Genomic DNA, 17,788 nt, shown 5'->3' with positions numbered 1-17,788 from the left:
ACAAGCCGCTACTACCTTCGGTCAGTGTCCCCGTTAGCTCCCCGCTGTAGCCAGCTGGCGCTCCTGCTAGCGCTCCGCTAGTTCCCCGCTAACTTCCGCTAGCTCCCCGACAACCACCGAAGGTAGCAGCACCAGCCGCGGCTCGACACCGACTTGGGCAGAGGGGACGCGGGCAGTAGCAGCAGCAGCGGGGAGCTAGCTAGTGCTGCTGCTGGCTAGCGCTGCTGCTAGCTACACAAGATTTCTGATTTTGATTTTACACTCACCCTTCTACGATAATAATCTTAGTTCTGTCTGGAGCAAGCTGATTGGCGCTGGTGTCTTCACTCAACCACGGTTCCACCAATAAGCGGATTAGATGGAGGTCCATTTGGTCGAATCCAACAACCCTCACAAACCCAGCAGGCCGGCTGGTCCGCTGTCCAGGACAAACCGGGTCTCACGCCCAAGTCCTGCAGCCAGTGACCCACCTGACCCAAAGCACCTTTCAGCGCCTGTATTGGGGGCGATTATTAGGAAACCCCAACAGTTTGAGGAGACTGAAAAGGTCGTTATCCCGAAAGCAAACGCTTGTGGTTCCGAAAGTACAACTTTCAGTTTTTGCAAAAGGACGTCATCGTTTTCCCAACATGGTGGAAGGCGTGACCCGCCCTCCTCTGGCCCTGGTTGGCTCACCCGGACACCCTGATGACCCTGAACTCATCTCACTCTTTCAGTAACCAGAGGCAGGCGAGTGGGTCAGGAAGCGATGACGTATTTCTGCGTCATCTCTTTACGTAACAAACACACTTATCTTAACCTAAAACGTGAGTTTCCCGCCCTAAACCACACCACGTAGTTTAGCCGACTGAAAGGTCCGATGCTCTTTCTACCCTGTTTGTGACGCTAAAATAAAGACGAAGCTCGACTAATTCCTTCAGCGAACAGGTCGTCAGCTTTACATACGTCTGACGCACATTTAGACTAACTGCGCTGCTGCGTTCAGAGACAATGCATCATGGGACGTGCCCGAGTTACCAAACAAGGTCACATTAGTAGAATCTACATATTAATTAGCTGTAATGTGTTAATGTAATGCGTGATTATCACAGAGTAGAACCGTGTTGGAACAGGAGGTAGACCGTGAAGCCAGAGGGAAGTTGTGAGGTGTTTGTCTTAAAAAATAAAACTGTTTCATGTAACTGACTGCAGGGGAAGTACACCGCGACTTTTCATAAAACCTGTGATCCTGCTCTCCCTCTGAAGAATAAAAACCCTAAAATGTGAAAACAAATCCCGAGGCCTCCAGCGTCTGGCTGTGTTCAAGCTAACGGCGTCTGGCTGTGTTCAAGCTAACGGCGTCTGGCTTTGTTCAAGCTAACGGCCTCTGGCTATGTTCAAGCTAACGGCGTCTGGCTGTGTTCAAGCTAACGGCCTCTGGCTGTGTTCAAGCTAACGGCGTCTGGCTGTGTTCAAGCTAACGGCCTCTGGCTGTGTTCAAGCTAACGGCGTCTGGCCGTGTTCAAGCTAACTGCTCTGAGCAGGAACAAATGTGGAGGCCTTGGGTCTCCAAATATTGAATCTATTCAGCTTTGCACGAGCAGCATCTCTGGCCCTGAAGGCGCTCCCGCTCTCCTTCCCTTCCTCGGTAATAACTACTTTCCCTGTGAAGTCTTTGGAGCCGGATGATTCTTTTTTTTATTAAATAAATGCATTCAGCACGAAGGCTCTCTGAAAAGGTCCGGGGGATTATTCCGTGCCACGGGGTAAAGAAGCGTTCAGGTGTTCTCTTCAATCGTCTGTATTCAGTGTTTCTCCGTGTTCTTACGACCAGCCGATCTGAATGAGCAGAAAACTGCAGCTCGCTTTGACGAAAACGAGAACTAACACGGAGGAAGACTGAGGTTGAAGCTCGCTGGAAGTCTTTGTTTGTTCCTCACACTCTCCGCCGCTGGTTCTTCTCTTTTCTAGGTTCAAATTGACGGGACCAGACTTTTGGTTTCAGAAGCGTTCGGTTTCCGCTTGTAGTCTGAGCGGTATCGACGAGCCCCGTCTTTGATTTGTCAGTAAACAGTGTGAAGCTCTTTCTTCCCTTTGTATTATTTACCCATGAAAAAGCCTCCAGTTAATGTAAAACAGAAAAAAACATGTTTTTCAGAGTGCACCGCGGTTTTGCCAGAGAAGGAGGAGAAAGAGGAGAACAAGGAGAAAGAGGAGAACAAGGAGAAAGGGAACGCCACGGAAAGAGGAGGCCCAGAGACGACGAGGACGAGGATACGCAGAACTCCCCCTACAGGTGCAACAGAGACACAACACGGGACACACACATGTTCAACACTCCATCGGCTCTCACACACTTCATAGGTGTTGAGTCACTTTGTGGTCGTTTTGAGTCTCTGTGTGGTCGTTTTGAGTCGCTTTGTAGTTGCTTTGTGTCTCCTTGTCGTCGTTTTGAGTCGCTTTGTAGTTGTTTTGAGTCTCTTTGTAGTCCTTTTGAGTCGTTTTGTAGTAGTTTTGAGTCTCTTTGTGGTCGTTTTGAGTCCCTTTGAGTCGCTTTGTAGTTGTTTTGAGTCTCTTTGTAGTCGTTTTGAGTCTCTTTGTGGTCGTTTTGAGTCCTTTTGAGTCTCTTTGTTGTTGTTTTGTGTGCCTTGTTGGTCCTTTTGCGTCTCTTTGTCGTCATGTTGTGTCTCTTCCTGAGTGACATTTTGCAGATGAAGACCTAGAGGGCTCCTGACACTTTGTGCCCAGCTGTCCCGTTCAGTAATCCACGCACACACTCACAGCGCTCATGAAAAACCGAATGAAAGACGACAGAATGACCGCGTCTCTGTCCTCAGCATCAGCGCCAGCACCAAGAGGAGGAGGCGCAGGAAGCTCAGGAGGCTCATGATGGACGGTGCCGAGGACCAGGGCGCTCAGAGCGGACACAGCGAGGCTTAAAGAAACAGGAAGGACGAGGACACCGACAACACGTCCTCCGTCGACCGAGAGGAGAAGTAAACATACGACCGACCGTCAGTCTCTCAACCTACTGAAGGAGACGATCCGCCCTGCGGCATCTTACTGTGCGTTTCATCAGAACAGTTGTTTTTCAATGGAGGAGCGAAGGAGAAAATGTTTATGTTGCATCAGTTTTAGAGTATTAAAAGAGTTTCCTCCCACAACTCTCTTTTTCCAATGACTTTATTGATCATTTAACCAAATGTACCGTCAGATATACTACACAGGCCGAAGCGTGACAGAGAGAACACAGCAGACGGGCCTCAGGCCGTCCGCCGACACACAGAAACCAAGTCGGTTTGTTTTCTTCTTAAAAGTAAGAAAATTAGTAAGGCCTCCACAATGTCACCTAATTAAATATATATATATATATATATATTTTACCATGTTATGAACACATTGATCCATTATTTTTCTTGAATATATTTTATTGCCAGTGGTTGGATACTTAGGCCATTGCTTCTGAAATCAAAGAGACACCTCAACACAGACGACTACTTGGCAACGTGTCCTCAGTACAAACAGAATGGAGCCGGCCTTCGAAGGCCACGGACAAACGAAGAGAAACGTATTACAAGTGCTTGTATCAGTACCTTTTTTTTTTTTTTTTTTTTTTTTTTAAGACACCCAACATTTACAGTAAAGAAATGTGAGTCCAACTTAACGCATACCCTAATATATAACTACTGGAATTGGCAACGTGTCGTGTCTCCTCTCCATCCTCCGGCTCCGTCCCAGAGAGCGACCTCCAAACGGATCACGCCAACGTCCTGCTCAGAGGCGGCGGCGCCGGCGGCCCGGCTCCTCGCCGCTCCGCGTCCTCGGAGAGGCGAGTTAACCTCTGGTAACGATCCAGTCTCATGTTTGTCCCTCTCCGAGCTCCCGGTAAAGTCTCCGCCGCCCGTCTGTCCGTACAGAAAGCCTCATCCTACGCTCCTCCCTCACAGCGAGCTCAGGGGGGCGGTCAGCCGGTCTAAAGGCTCCGCCTCCCGCATTCCTTGGTCAGTGTCGCCGAGGCGGCGCTACAGCAGGCTGCCCGGCCAGGAGACGATGGTCAGGGTGATCCGGCCCCGCAGCTCCTTGAGGAGGCGCACCAGCGCCGTGTGGGTCATCCCCCACGTGCTCGTCCCGTTCACCTCCAGCAGGATGTCCCCACACCTGCACAGGGCGGGAGAAGAGCCGGGTTTACCTCTAGTCTAGTTTAACTAACGAACTAGCTGGTTGGTTCTTAACCCTATGTCCACGGGGGCCGCAAAAAATTGTTGTGATGGTCATTTTTCATTTGCACACACCCCATGAAGTCATTTCTCAGTCCCATTTCTATCATTTTGGTGAAAGGTGTGAAAGACCATATTTCTAGTAAAAAAACGATAATATTTGTTTTAGTTTTAGACATTTATTTACATGTATCTACCATTTTATTCATATATTTCACTGCTTTTGTGAACCTAAAACCTTTAGTAAACCAATATCCATCACCAATACCTATATACCACCTGAGTAAAGTTATGTTTTCACACGAAATATGAATAATTTCTCAAATCGAGATTCCATTTTTCAGCTTTATAGTCATATTTTGTCTTTACACTTTTGCCTTATGACAATGGTGCCTCATTATATAGAGAGCTGAGATTGTTCTGCAATTCATGATGTAAAACATGGGTATGTGTCTTATATGAAAGGGCCTTAAAAGGTGAATTTAAGAAATTATGTCAAATTGAGAAAATCGACTGAAAATGACCTCAGTGACGACCCGCTCCGTGTGGAGACAAAAACATTCTGAGGTCACGAAAAATACTTGTTTTCAGGGGATTGTAAACAAAAAAACAACAACAACTTAATAATACCATCTTACACACTGTACCTTTAAGAAAAGAAACGCAAAACTATGACTCTGGCGCTGCGTTGACTTTGGAGAGCTGCATCCCATTTTATCACTTTGTGTTGCAGCGTTTCTTACTGGCAGATATAAATAGGAAACCGTCTTCTTCTTTCTCTTTTCCGCCTACCTGATCCTGCCGTCGTTGTAGGCCGGCGTCCCCTCCACGATGGAGCGGATGAAGAAGGACTGATTGCAGTTGACCTCCTCCTGACCCCCGACGATGCTGAAGCCCAGGCTGCCCGAGGTGCTCCGCCGCAGGGCGATGTCTTTGCAGCAGTAGAGGTGCCTGCAGGAGGAGAGAGGGATTAGAAACACTAATCTCTACGCTGCACCTTTACACTTTATAAACTTTATACACGTTATAAACGGCACGTCGGCTGGAACCGAACAGAAAGGAGGTGTGACTTTTCCTCCAGCAGATTAGAAACAATGAGAATAGTTGGACTAATATATATATATATATATATATATATATATATATATATATATATATATATATATATATATATATATATATATATATAATGTATAGTATATTTAAAGCTGCTGGTCTGGACTCCCTCCCCACGGTGACTCTTTGTTCTGACTGAATCAATTCTCTGTTTAGGAGAGAAACACATTTTCATTGTTTTCCGCCGCTCTTCCTGACAAAACATTCTAAAAAGATCAATTCACCCGCTGCGATCCGACGGAGGGGAGGTCGGGGTTTTCATCCTTAAAAAAAGTTCTGCACATGAATATTTAAGCAGAAAAGTTAGAAAGCATAATGAGCTCTTCTCTCCCCAGTTGGCTCTGTCAGCGTCTCGGTCGGCGAGCAGCCGGCGGAGGTCGAAAGGGTCGATTATGCTGGGCTTAAAGCCGCATAGATGTAAATGCGGTGACACGTTGACACGGGGGCGGCGCTCACCTGGGCAGCTGCAGCCACGACACCCACAACGGCGAGTAGTCGTCGCTGGCCGGCGGGCTCTTGGTGCCGTCGGTGGGCGACGGCGCCAGCAGGCAGGGCGGCGGGGCGCAGTCCTGCAGGCCCTCCTCCGGGGGGCGCATCTCCAAGACCTTGAGCACGACGGGGGAGGACGTGTTCTTCAGGTTGGCCACGGCCTCGCCGCGCGTCACCCCCGTCAAGTCCACGCCGTTCACGTTTAGCAGGATGTCGCCTGCATGGGGGGAGGAGGAAGAGGAGGAGGAAGAGGAGGAGGAAGAGGAGGAGGAAGAGGACAGCCGAGTCATCCTCTGATTAATGCTTTTTTTCCAAAAAGACCTCCGGGCTCCTCTTCTGCCTGTTTAATATTCAACAACCTCGACACAAAGGGGAGGAAACAGAGACGCCACCTGTGCTTTAAAAAGCCTCGCGGCCATGAAAGTGCTGCGAAGGAAAGACAGCCGGCGCCCGAGCGGGTATATGCAAATTAACGGGCTTGTTTCTAAAAACACAAACATGTTTCATGAGCACTCAAACGGAGACATCTGCTGCGTGTGAACACTGTAACGTCCAGAGCAAAGCCTCTCTGCTGTGGTTCTCTCTCTCTGTGTGTGAATATGCTGAGATCAGCAGTTACAGGATATCAACACCGCTGCTGTTGCATCCAGTTATTTGCTGTTTCGCTCAATTTTCAAAGCCGACTGATTTCATCTAACGAAATAATTAAGCGTTCCACAAACGGAGCACGAGAAGTCCCGAGCAGCGCGATGCTAATGTTTGTAGCCAATTTGCGGAGCGCTGAACCGCCGCCGCGCCTTTCTGCTGGATGAATACACTTCATAATGAAACACGAATCATCAATCACCCCCGTCTGTAATACACAACGTGTTCACCGCCAGAGCCGAGACTCGACAGCTTCAACGGCAGACAACGACCTCATTAAAAGAAAAAGAAAAAACAACGAATAATGAGTAATCATCTGCAAAAAAAAATGGAAGAGGACGCTCCCCGTACCTTTGCGGATGGAGCCCTCCTGCCCCACCACCCCGTCAGAGTCCACGTTGGTGACGTAGATGGGGAGGTCCCAGCCCCGGCTGGACATGCCGCCCGCCACCGTCATGCCCAGCGAGTCGTACGGCTCCTTCGTCAGCGTGACGGTCTTCTCGTAGCACGCCGGCTTCTGACAGGAGTCCTTCAGAAGGAGGGAGAAGACCACGTCATCACACAGATCCACACACCCTGTCCGGTCGCTACTGAGCATGTGCAGACTCGTGCTACACACCCGTGGGTCGCTACTGAGCATGTGCAGACTCGTGCTACACACCCGTGGGTCGCTACTGAGCATGTGCAGACTCGTGCTACACACCCTGTCCGGTCGCTACTGAGCATGTGCAGACTCGTGCTACACACCCGTGCTAGTTAGCGTTAGCTGTGGGCCGAACAGCACTGCCTGGTTAGATAGTTATTATTATTATTAAAATTAGTAAAATTGGGTATTGGGCAATGTTTTCATAGAAATATAAAATAGATATTAGAGGGAATTATTACCAAACTTTTTTTGTTGTGAACACACTGGTGTCGGATCGGATTCTTTTTTTAAACGCCGGGACCAAACATGATTTTTTTAAACTTGTTTTTTCCACCAAGGGCACCTTCTATAGACGACATCTTCTCATTAGCTTGTGGAGCCGCTCATCGTTAGCATATTAATAAAGCGCTGCTTTCTCCGGGACCCTTTAGTGAAAGGAGGACGTCGTACGAGCGCCACCCACGGTGCGCACCGGGGGCCTGAGTCCTGTGACACGGCCATGGCTGCTAATTAATGAATGACCTTGCAAGTCATGTATAATATATGGTGGTTAATAGGACGGGGCATCAGGCAGCTCAGGTGCCCCTTTGGTGTGTGTGTGTGTGTGTGTGTGTGTTTGTGTGTTTGTGACGAAGCCATTTATATTTGTGACGATTGTGTTCGAGTGGGATGGAGCTTGTGCTGCTTATGCTTCCATGCTGCTTCGCTAACGGGCGGCTTCGCTAACGGGCGGCTTTGCTAACGTGCTGCTTTGCTAACGTGCTACTTTGCTAACGGGCGGCTTTGCTAACGGGCGGCTTTGCTAACGTGCTGCTTTGCTAACGTGCTGCTTTTCTAATGTGCTACTTTGCTAACGTACTGCCTAGCTAATGTGCTGCTTTGCTAACAAGCTGCTTTGCTAACAAGCTGCTTCACTAACGGGCTGCTTTGCGAACAGGCAGCTTCGCTAACGAGCTTCTTTGCTAGCGGGCTGATTCGCTAACGGGCTGCTTCGCTAACAGGCAGCTTCGCTAACAGGCAGCTTCGCTAACAGGCAGCTTCGCTAACGTGCTGCTTTGCTAACAGGCTGCTTTGCTAACGTGCTGCTTCGCTAACAGGCAGCTTCGCTAACAGGCAGCTTTGCTAACGAGCTTCTTTGCTAGCGGGCTGCTTCGCTAACGTGCTGCTTTGCTAGCGGTCTGTGGTCACGTGGATGACCTCGCTGCCAACCTCCACAACACACGGCCGGGTGGTGGGCAGTGGACGGAAAATATGTACACGCTCGTGAGAAGCAGAGAGAAAATAAACCAAAAGGGGGTTTTCAATGGTGGTGGGGACTGTTTTCTATTTTCTTTTCTGACATGGCAACAAAAAAGTTAAATAATGGCTATTTGTAAAGGAATAAATAAACATTTGGGGAAATACTGCTTGATTTCTTTCTTCCAGTTTCCCCTCTCATGACGGTACGATACACATGAAGCTGCAGGCAGGATGGTGGAAGATGTAAAGAAAAGAAAAGACGGCTGATATGGATGCGACGATTCTCGGCTCGCTTGAGTGACACGCTCAGCTTTGATGGGAGAACAATCCCTGCATGGATCATTTGCACCTGAAAGGCAGCGTTTATCTCTGGCAGCGGAGACGGAGGAGCCGCGGTACGTTCTGTAAAGCAACGCTCACCAGCAGTGTTTGCTCGATATCCACGGGGGAATACGGCGGAGGGCCGTCCATGCCCCACGGAGCCTCTTGCAGGATGTCCGGCGTGGGCAGGCAGATCTGACGAGACACGATGAAGTGGACGCCCTCCTCGGACGCCTGGAGGACATTGAGACACAGCAGAGTTCAGAGATTAATACCGCTACTTAGCTTAGCCACAGCTAGCCTGCTAACCGACGTGTTCAATCCATTCATGGATGAAGACAACCGGACGCAGCAAGACTTTCACCCAGATCTTCCACATTTCTTTTAACCCCAGCCTCCCGACTGATCGATATTCGGCTCCAACTTCGTAGCTAAACTGCATCGAAACGTGTCGTCACCACGGATGTGTAATGACCTTCGCCAGCGTCTCTAACTACTAGCTGATTGTTTGGGAACAGAGACGTTTCTCCATCCTATGTGGCTGCTTCACAGCATTCAGCCTAAGGGATGTGTCATAAGACAATAAGGGTGATAAATTACAGCCAATATATCTGTTATTTCAGCCTCATTCAGCTAACAGGAAGCAGGCAGAACCGGATGTGTCAGGGCGGTGAGTTCCAGAGGGTCTGGATGAGGCGGTTTGGTCGCAATGTCACATTAAAGACCTTTAAAACGGTCATTTGTTGTTATAACATTTTGGGTTCGGTACGGATTAAACTAAAAACGTTATAACGTGTTCTGGCTAGTTTTTGTCTCCCTGTTTCCAGTCTCCATGCTAAGCTAAGCTAACCGGCTGCAGCCCCATATTCAACAGACAGATTTAAGATTCGGCATCGATCTGCTCATCGAACTCTCCTCCAGGAAACAGATCAAGCACGTTCTGGTGGACCAGTCCCTTTAAGCAGAAATACAGGTTGAGTATGGTCCATTTTAAATTAACTGCCACCTAGAGGTAACTGTCACACCATCCACATCCACATACAGGGGGTCCGACAGACAGTCGGTCTCAGCCGGTCCAGCCCATTATTGCCTTAACTGGACTAATTTAATTTCTTCCCTCGCAGTTAATCTCCGACAGCAAGCGGCCATGCCGGCTCCGCAGAGGCCCAGAAGGGGCCAGGCAGACAGGAACTGCAAGGGGCCCAGAGGCCCTGCACAGACCAGCGCTGACACACGGCAATTAACCAGCGATTAACCACAAGCACACCGCCATTGACTGGCACCGACCAGGACCAGGAACCAGGCCCATTAGGGAAAACCACCACAATTAGGGACCATTAACTGCAGTGAGTGCAGACACAACAGCACAATTAGCCCTGAATCACCACAATTATCTCCGACGCCCCGGGGGACTCTGGGTAAGAACGGCACACACGTGGACTAGTTTGACTATGAGCTTCCTATCGATTGGCCTTAGAGGACGGAGGAGCCGGTCTGACCTGGATCAGCAGGGCGGCGTGCTCCGGCGCTCCGTAGCGCAGGTCGTGCCCGTTGATGGCGAGCACGCGGTCGCCGATGCACAGCTGGCCGTCGCGCGCCGCCAGGCCGCCCTCCAGCAGGTGGAAGATGTAGACGCCGTGCTCCTCCGGCCGCCTCACCAGCTTGATGCCCAGCTGCTCCTCCGGCTCGGATTTGTTCAGGACCACGTGGATGCCGTCGTCCCTCAAGGGGTGGTGGGGCGGCCCGTGGGACGGGTGGGCCCCGGCGGCGTCGTGCCCGTGGCCGTGGCCGTGCGAGCGGTAGCGGTGCCGCTGCTCCCGGAGCACGGTCAGCCGGAGGAGCTGGCAGGGCTGCTTGAGGGTGGCGAGGGCGTAGCAGTGGGGCACGTTGCTGATGTCGATGCCGTTCACCTGGGAGAGGGCAGCGGAGAGGACGCGTAAAAATAAAATACAAAACGGGACTTTGATCGATTTGGTGGATGCTTCGTGAAACACATCTCACCTTCAGGATCATGTCCCCGGGCAGCAGCCGTCCGTCCCGAGCGATGACGCCTTCCCTGTAGATGTCCTGGATGAGGATGCGGACCAGCGGGGTCTCGTTGCCGCCCACGATGCTGATGGCCAGCGGCTCCGAGGGATCCGCCCGCGTGATCTTGATGCTGGTGAGCTCGCCGTCGGGGATCAGGTGGTGCAGCTGGGGAAGCGGCAGCACTACGGGAGGGAGGGAACAGAGGCGCTCTGAATGTTACTGTGCAACGACATGAAAAATGTAGTGAGACAAAGAGCCAAATATAACACGGGGAGGGGGGGTTATGCAGTGGAACCAGCTGCCTCCACTCCCTCAGGTTACTAAAACAAACTTGTACAAGCCAAGAGGGAAAATGTACTTGGCTGGTTATCCTGCTCGATGTTTGTATCATTAGTCACATACATCTGCAGCAAGTCCGCATGGGAAAACCCTCAATTTCTAAATTTCCACAAGGTTATTACTTTGGGCAGGACAGATATAACAAGCACAAAAAGCTCTGCACAGTGACAATGTTTTGCATTCATCCTTTTATGTTTCTCTTGCAATGCAATTAAACCTGATTGTAAAACTTAAAATTTCTGAAGGATTTGTACTTTACTGCCAGTTTTCGTTTTCTTTTTTATCTCATTTAATTGTGCAAACTCCCCTTCCCTTCATGCCCAGTGGTGAATTCCACTAAACAGCAGAATGACACATCCTAAACTGGACCATGTGGATGTGGGTGTGGATCTTTTGGGACTATTCTGGCCGACAGCTTTCGCCAATAAACGACAGCGAAGACCTTATTTCATTTTCTTTGGCAATGAAGAATGTCTCTCTCTCTCTCTCCCTCCGTGTCTCCAGTTAGTTTCGTTCTAACTCATGCTGCACTTTCTCCAATCCAAAGTCAATATTTTGTCTTTATCGCAGCAGATTGCTCTCGGGGTGGAGACCCCATTAACACAGAGACCTGCAGCTGTTACGCAACCCTTCCTCCATTATGTAACCCTTCACACAACCGCTCGTCTTTCTTCATCCCGTCCTTGCTCGCCCACGGAGGACATCGCCATGCCTCTATTTGTTCCCTTATCGCCGCTGTATCCGCTCTTCCCTCCATTTGTTCTGTATGGATCTCTCTCTACTTCAACCTTCCATCCTCTCCACTCGTCTATCTTTGTCTCTCCAGCGGCAGGCAATGAATATTTAATCTATCCTCTCAGCTTCCTCAGTGATGCCCTCGGAGAATAATCTAGTCCCTGATCGTTCGTCATCCTTCATCCTTACGCAACACCACATTCCTTCTTCCCGTCACGCTGCAGCTCTCCTCCCAACATCACGCTCTCTCGTGGCTCCATGTATTTCCTCTCATTTACCATCAAGAGGCTCAGAGTGAGGATATCACATTAAATATCTCCAGAGCACATTTTCTCTCCTACGTAACATCTTGTGGATCCACCATGTCCACGTCCACGGCGCTCCCTGAGGACCACTCCATCAAGTTGGTGCAAACCTGTTGACCCTGGATGTGTTGAGGAGGAAGAGGGGGAGAAGAAGAAGGGGATAGAGGAGAAGAACTGGACGTGGAGGAAAGAAGGTCATCAGCCTCGACCTCCTGTATCCCAACCCTGTCTAAAGCGCCTCAGGCTACCACTCTCCCTCCTGATCCGTCTCTATGAATGCACCAGCGGACTTGTGCAATCTGCAGCTGAATTATTAAAGAAACATATGCTACTGTTACATCGAGGGCTCCCAGCCGGCTCTCCCTCCTCCTCCTGCAGCCGAGCGAACATCGCAAAACACACACACACATTTAGAAACATGCACACAGCCGGCTGCCTTCGGGGGGAATCATTAAGTGCAATTGCAGCAGTGTCATCAAGAGACAACACCAGCACATCCACATTACAGAGAAGCAAAGAGGATCATCACCTTCCCGCGGCACGTTGGAATTCCTGACGTTGTCCCTCTCCTCCAACGTCTCGTTGCTCACCGCGTTGCCGCTCTTGGTCCGCCGCAGGACGCTGAACGCCCGGTTCAACCTCCGGAAGGAGCGGCTCCTCACTGAGGACCGGTCAAAGTTTCTGACTGCAGAGAACACAGAGGGGAGAAGCAGAGGGCCTTTATAGATTACGGCACACTCGACATGCCCGGACATGTCTGAATCGGCCTCCTCAGGGCCAAGCAAGTGCCTTCCCCCTTTAGTGGCTTCTGGTGAGAAGATGGAGTACCTGTGTGGTCCAGGAGGTCCTGTTTAAACAATACAGTCTTACCAGATGCAAACAGTGCATTATGCAACTGTTGTTAAGTTTTCAGCAATCATTCTACCCCTTATATAAACAAACCCATTAAACAAACCCAACATTGACATTGGCAAAGTTATTTATCATCGTATCTGGCTCTTTAGCTGCTAAATGCTCCACTTTGTTCAGCAGCTAGTCGCTAATTACGTTCAGCAGCTAGTTGTTAACTACCTTCAGCAGCTAGTCACTAATTACGTTCAGCAGCTAGTCACTAATTACGTTCAGCAGCTAGTCACTAATTACGTTCAGCAGCTAGTTGTTAACTACCTTCAGCAGCTAGTCACTAATTACATTCAGCAGCTAGTTGTTAACTACCTTCAGCAGCTAGTCACTAATTACGTTCAGCAGCTAGTCACTAATTACGTTCAGCAGCTAGTCACTAATTACGTTCAGCAGCTAGTCACTAATTACCTTCAGCAGCTAGTCACTAATTACGTTCAGCAGCTAGTTGTTAACTACCTTCAGCAGCTAGTCACTAATTACGTTCAGCAGCTAGTTGTTAACTACCTTCAGCAGCTAGTCACTAATTCCATTCAGCAGCTAGTTGTTAACTACCTTCAGCAGCTAGTCACTAATTACGTTCAGCAGCTAGTTGTTAACTACCTTCAGCAGCTAGTCACTAATTACGTTCAGCAGCTAGTCACTAATTACATTCAGCAGCTAGTTGTTAACTACCTTCAGCAGCTAGTCACTAATTACGTTCAGCAGCTAGTCACTAATTACGTTCAGCAGCTAGTCACTAATTACGTTCAGCAGCTAGTCACTAATTACCTTCAGCAGCTAGTCACTAATTACGTTCAGCAGCTAGTTGTTAACTACCTTCAGCAGCTAGTCACTAATTACGTTCAGCAGCTAGTTGTTAACTACCTTCAGCAGCTAGTCACTAATTCCATTCAGCAGCTAGTTGTTAACTACCTTCAGCAGCTAGTCACTAATTACGTTCAGCAGCTAGTTGTTAACTACCTTCAGCAGCTAGTCACTAATTACGTTCAGCAGCTAGTTGTTAACTACCTTCAGCAGCTAGTCACTAATTACGTTCAGCAGCTAGTTGTTAACTACCTTCAGCAGCTAGTCACTAATTACGTTCAGCAGCTAGTTGTTAACTACCTTCAGCAGCTAGTCACTAATTACGTTCAGCAGCTAGTCACTAATTACGTTCAGCAGCTAGTTGTTAACTACCTTCAGCAGCTAGTCACTAATTACGTTCAGCAGCTAGTCACTAATTACGTTCAGCAGCTAGTCACTAATTACGTTCAGCAGCTAGTCACTAATTACGTTCAGCAGCTAGTTGTTAACTACCTTCAGCAGCTAGCAACTAATTTCGTTCAGCAGCTAGTTGTTAACTACCTTCAGCAGCTAGTCACTAATTACGTTCAGCAGCTAGTTGTTAACTACCTTCAGCAGCTAGCAACTAATTTCGTTCAGCAGCTAGTTGTTAACTACCTTCAGCAGCTAGCAGCTAATTACGTTCAGCAGCTAGTTGTTAACTACCTTCAGCAGCTAGCAACTAATTTCGTTCAGCAGCTAGTTGTTAACTACCTTCAGCAGCTAGTCACTAATTACGTTCAGCAGCTAGTCACTAATTACGTTCAGCAGCTAGTCACTAATTACGTTCAGCAGCTAGTCGCTAACTACATTAAGCAGCTAGCAGCTATTTACGTTCACCCACCACCAATTAATTGTGTTATTGTTGTTTTTCATGCTCCACTATGTTCAGCAGCTAGTCGTTAATTATGTTCACGAGCTCGTCGTTAATTAAGTTGACCAGGTAATTGTGTTATTCTGTCGTTGTTCGTAATATCTGGCTCTTTAGCTGCTAAATGCTGCACCATGTTCAGAAGCTAGTCGCTAACTACCTTCAGCAGCTAGTCGCTCCAGGTGCCTAGAGATTCAAACCCCTACAAACAATGCCGGATTTAAGATATTGAAAACAAAAATGGTCCTTGCTATTTGTTAGAATGTAAAGTGTGTTTTGATGGGTTGCAAAAGCTCCTTTTTTGTGTGTGGATGGAGGCGCTGCTTTCAGCCAGTGGCTCGTTAATTAATAAAGCCAACCCGCTGACGGTTGCGTAACGACAGCAGTGAGGATGCTCGTAACCACGTCCAAAAGGAGACCCTCCCAGTGAGACCGCTGTCTGGTACTATGCTGTTCTTGGAGCCAGGACAGACGGGCTCTTCAGCCCCAGCCCGGCTGCACCGAAGCACGGGGGCAGCGGGCCTCCGCAGCGCCCCTCCCTCCCTCTGCGGGCTCTGGGAGATGCGAGAGCTCCTGACAGCCACATTATTCTTTAAAAGCGCCAGCCACTTCTGGAGCTGTCAGCTTGTTCAGCAGTAGTGGCGCTCACGGTGGTTGTGGGTGCTCAGCCGGCCCGGGGCCTAAAATGCTGGTGCAGCGTCATTTTTGGCGTGCACGCCGCAGAGAGCAACACTCGTGACTGCTTCCTGGTTTCCACGGGCGGGAGAAACGGAGGGAGAGGGCCGATCACGTCACACCAGCATCAGGCTAAATTTAACCCAACTCTCCTTCCAGTTCTCTTTGACTGCATAATGTACCTGCCCTCTCAGTGACTTTCTTTTTTTCCAGTTTTTTTTTCTGTGCTTCCTTGCTGTTTTCCCCAAAGAGAGCTTTTATGGATTGGTGTGGGGGGAAAAAAATAACCCAAGTCAGTGGAGCTAATTGGCTGATAGGATTTCTATCAGAGATCATTAGAAAAAACAAAGACTGTATTTGAGGTTGAGCGAGCGCCTGCAGTAAGTATGCAGGTGTAGTTGTATGTTTGAGCATCTGGTTTGGACTGGGAGACTGTGTAACGGTGACTAGAAAGCTCTCCACTCGCTATTGATTTTCAATCTGTCACACAGGCAAACAAACACTCCCTGTAGCTCTCTCTCTCTCTCCCTCTCTCTCTCTGTCAGTGTGACGCTCGCTCGCCCACTCACACTCACTCTTCTTGCTGCTGCTGCGAGCCGCCAGGCTGGTCGTGCTCCCCGACTGGCTGTTGTCCTCCATGCTGGGGTCGAAGGCAGGGTTGACCAGGCCGGGCTCGTCCGACAGGAGCGCCACGGCGGCGGAGGCGGGGCCGTCGCTGGGCAGCGTGGCGAGGGTGAGCTCGGACGTGCTGTCGGTGCACTCGCCCTCCTGCGAGCGCCGCTTCCTGTCCGCCGAGAGCCCATAGTGAGAGGCCCCTTTGCACCTGCACATAAAAAAGGAGGGGGGTCAAAAGGTCAGCGTCAAACTCGGATGACGCGTAACGAGCTTCATGCCGAACATGCAGCCGTAAACGGAACTTATATAAGAGTCGAGTGAAGGTCAAGAAGTCATGTTGACATCCAAAGAAAAGGTCACATTCTAGAGATCTCAGCGCCTCCTGCTTATCAGCAAGGACGCATTAAAAAACAACAACATTGACATAAAGCCATCTTTCAAATCGGAAAGGCAAACTTGTTTATCATTGTATCTGTTTTTTTAGCTGCTAAATTCTCCACTTTGTTCAGCAGTTAGTCACTAACTATGTTCAGCAACTAATCGCTAATTACGTACAGCAGCTAGTCGCTAATTACGTACAGCAGCTAGTCGCTAATTACGTACAGCAGCTAGTTGTTAACTACCTTCAGCAGCTAGTCACTAATTACGTTCAGTAGCTAGTCGCCAACTACAGTCAGCAGCTAGTCGCTAACTATGTTCAGCAGCTAGTCGCTAACTATGTTCAGTAGCTAGTCGCCAACTACAGTCAGCAGCTAGTCGCTAACTATGTTCAGCAGCTAGTCGCTAACTATGTTCAGTAGCTAGTCGCTAACTATGTTCAGCAGCTAGTCGCTAATTCTAGAGATCTCAGCGCCTCCTGCGTGGCGACCTCCATCTTCTGCTCGCACAAAGACCGCTTATCCGACCTCCACGCTCAGCACAGCACCTGCGTCATAAGGTTGTGGCTTAATATTCACTCCGGCACTGGAAAAATTAGAATGTATGAGCCGCCTCTTATGAGGATGTCAACATTCACTCCAATGAATAAAATTTCAAAAAATAATTTCTGTTGCTTTCTTTGTGGCAGAATCCGTTATCACATGTCGGATGGATTTTTCCTCTGCGGCTGTGAGTGTGAGCATCAGTGACAGATGATTGAATACAAATTTAAGAAAACACCCAGTAGACATGAGGAGGAGGGGAACTGACACAACATTTGAATATAAAACAGAGATTGCCTGAATGTTGTTTTTCTCCTAAACAACATTCCCAGATGTCTTCTCCCTGTCAGCGCAAAAACACACACACACACACACACACACTTATTATGCTGCACGCCATAACAGGCTTTTCACCCTGACAATATTAAATTAGGAATGTTTGTGTGCGAATGAAATGCATCCCTACTGTGTTGTATTGTTGGAGTATTTTCCTCCATCTGTGAGCCGTAAAGGCTCTGAGCCGACGCTCCGTCAGAGGCAGGAATAACACCGGCCCGCCTCTCCGGCTGTCTCTGCGGAGCCATCGGCGCGAAACATTAACTGGGTTTTAATGAGCTGGATCAAACCCAGGCTCCACTCCAGCAGTAGCTCGGATGAAAACAAATGAAAACACGGGGAGCGGCGTCCATCCGAAGACGGGGTTCGGTTCCACGGGTACATCGAGCCAAAAAAGGAAAAAGCGTGTTGGGAAATGGCTGAAGGAACAGGATTACATGGTGGTGAGCCGCTTGAGCCCCGGGAGGCCCCCGGACCCCCCGGGGGCCCCGCATCACTAGAAGCAGCATTTCGTCTCAATAACAGAGCTGTCACAGCGGGCCACGCTGCCCTCCACACCTCACAGGGACATCATTCAGTCCTGAAGT

General features: G+C 49.2%; 1 protein-coding gene across 1 annotated transcript; it reads right to left on the bottom strand.

The window, feature by feature from the left end:
- Positions 1 to 3,538: 3,538 nt before the first annotated feature.
- On the bottom strand, positions 3,539 to 17,449 carry LOC306738935 (E3 ubiquitin-protein ligase LNX-like; the record flags this gene model as incomplete). The annotated part of the gene is made up of 10 exons (XM_079220862.1): positions 3,539 to 4,137; positions 4,989 to 5,147; positions 5,769 to 6,018; positions 6,798 to 6,975; positions 8,752 to 8,886; positions 10,152 to 10,562; positions 10,654 to 10,862; positions 12,589 to 12,744; positions 15,906 to 16,153; positions 17,391 to 17,449. The coding sequence occupies 10 exons, from the start codon at positions 17,447 to 17,449 to the stop codon at positions 4,002 to 4,004; spliced, it is 1,941 nt and encodes a 646-aa protein (XP_079076988.1). The 3' UTR covers positions 3,539 to 4,001.
- Between the last annotated feature and the right edge of the window lie 339 nt (positions 17,450 to 17,788).

Source organism: Taurulus bubalis, assembly GCF_910589615.1.
Source record: "Taurulus bubalis genome assembly, chromosome: 7".
NCBI lineage: Eukaryota > Metazoa > Chordata > Actinopteri > Perciformes > Cottidae > Taurulus > Taurulus bubalis.
The sequence above is the reverse complement of the archived record's forward strand: the minus strand, read 5'-3'. Positions and strand labels throughout refer to the sequence as shown.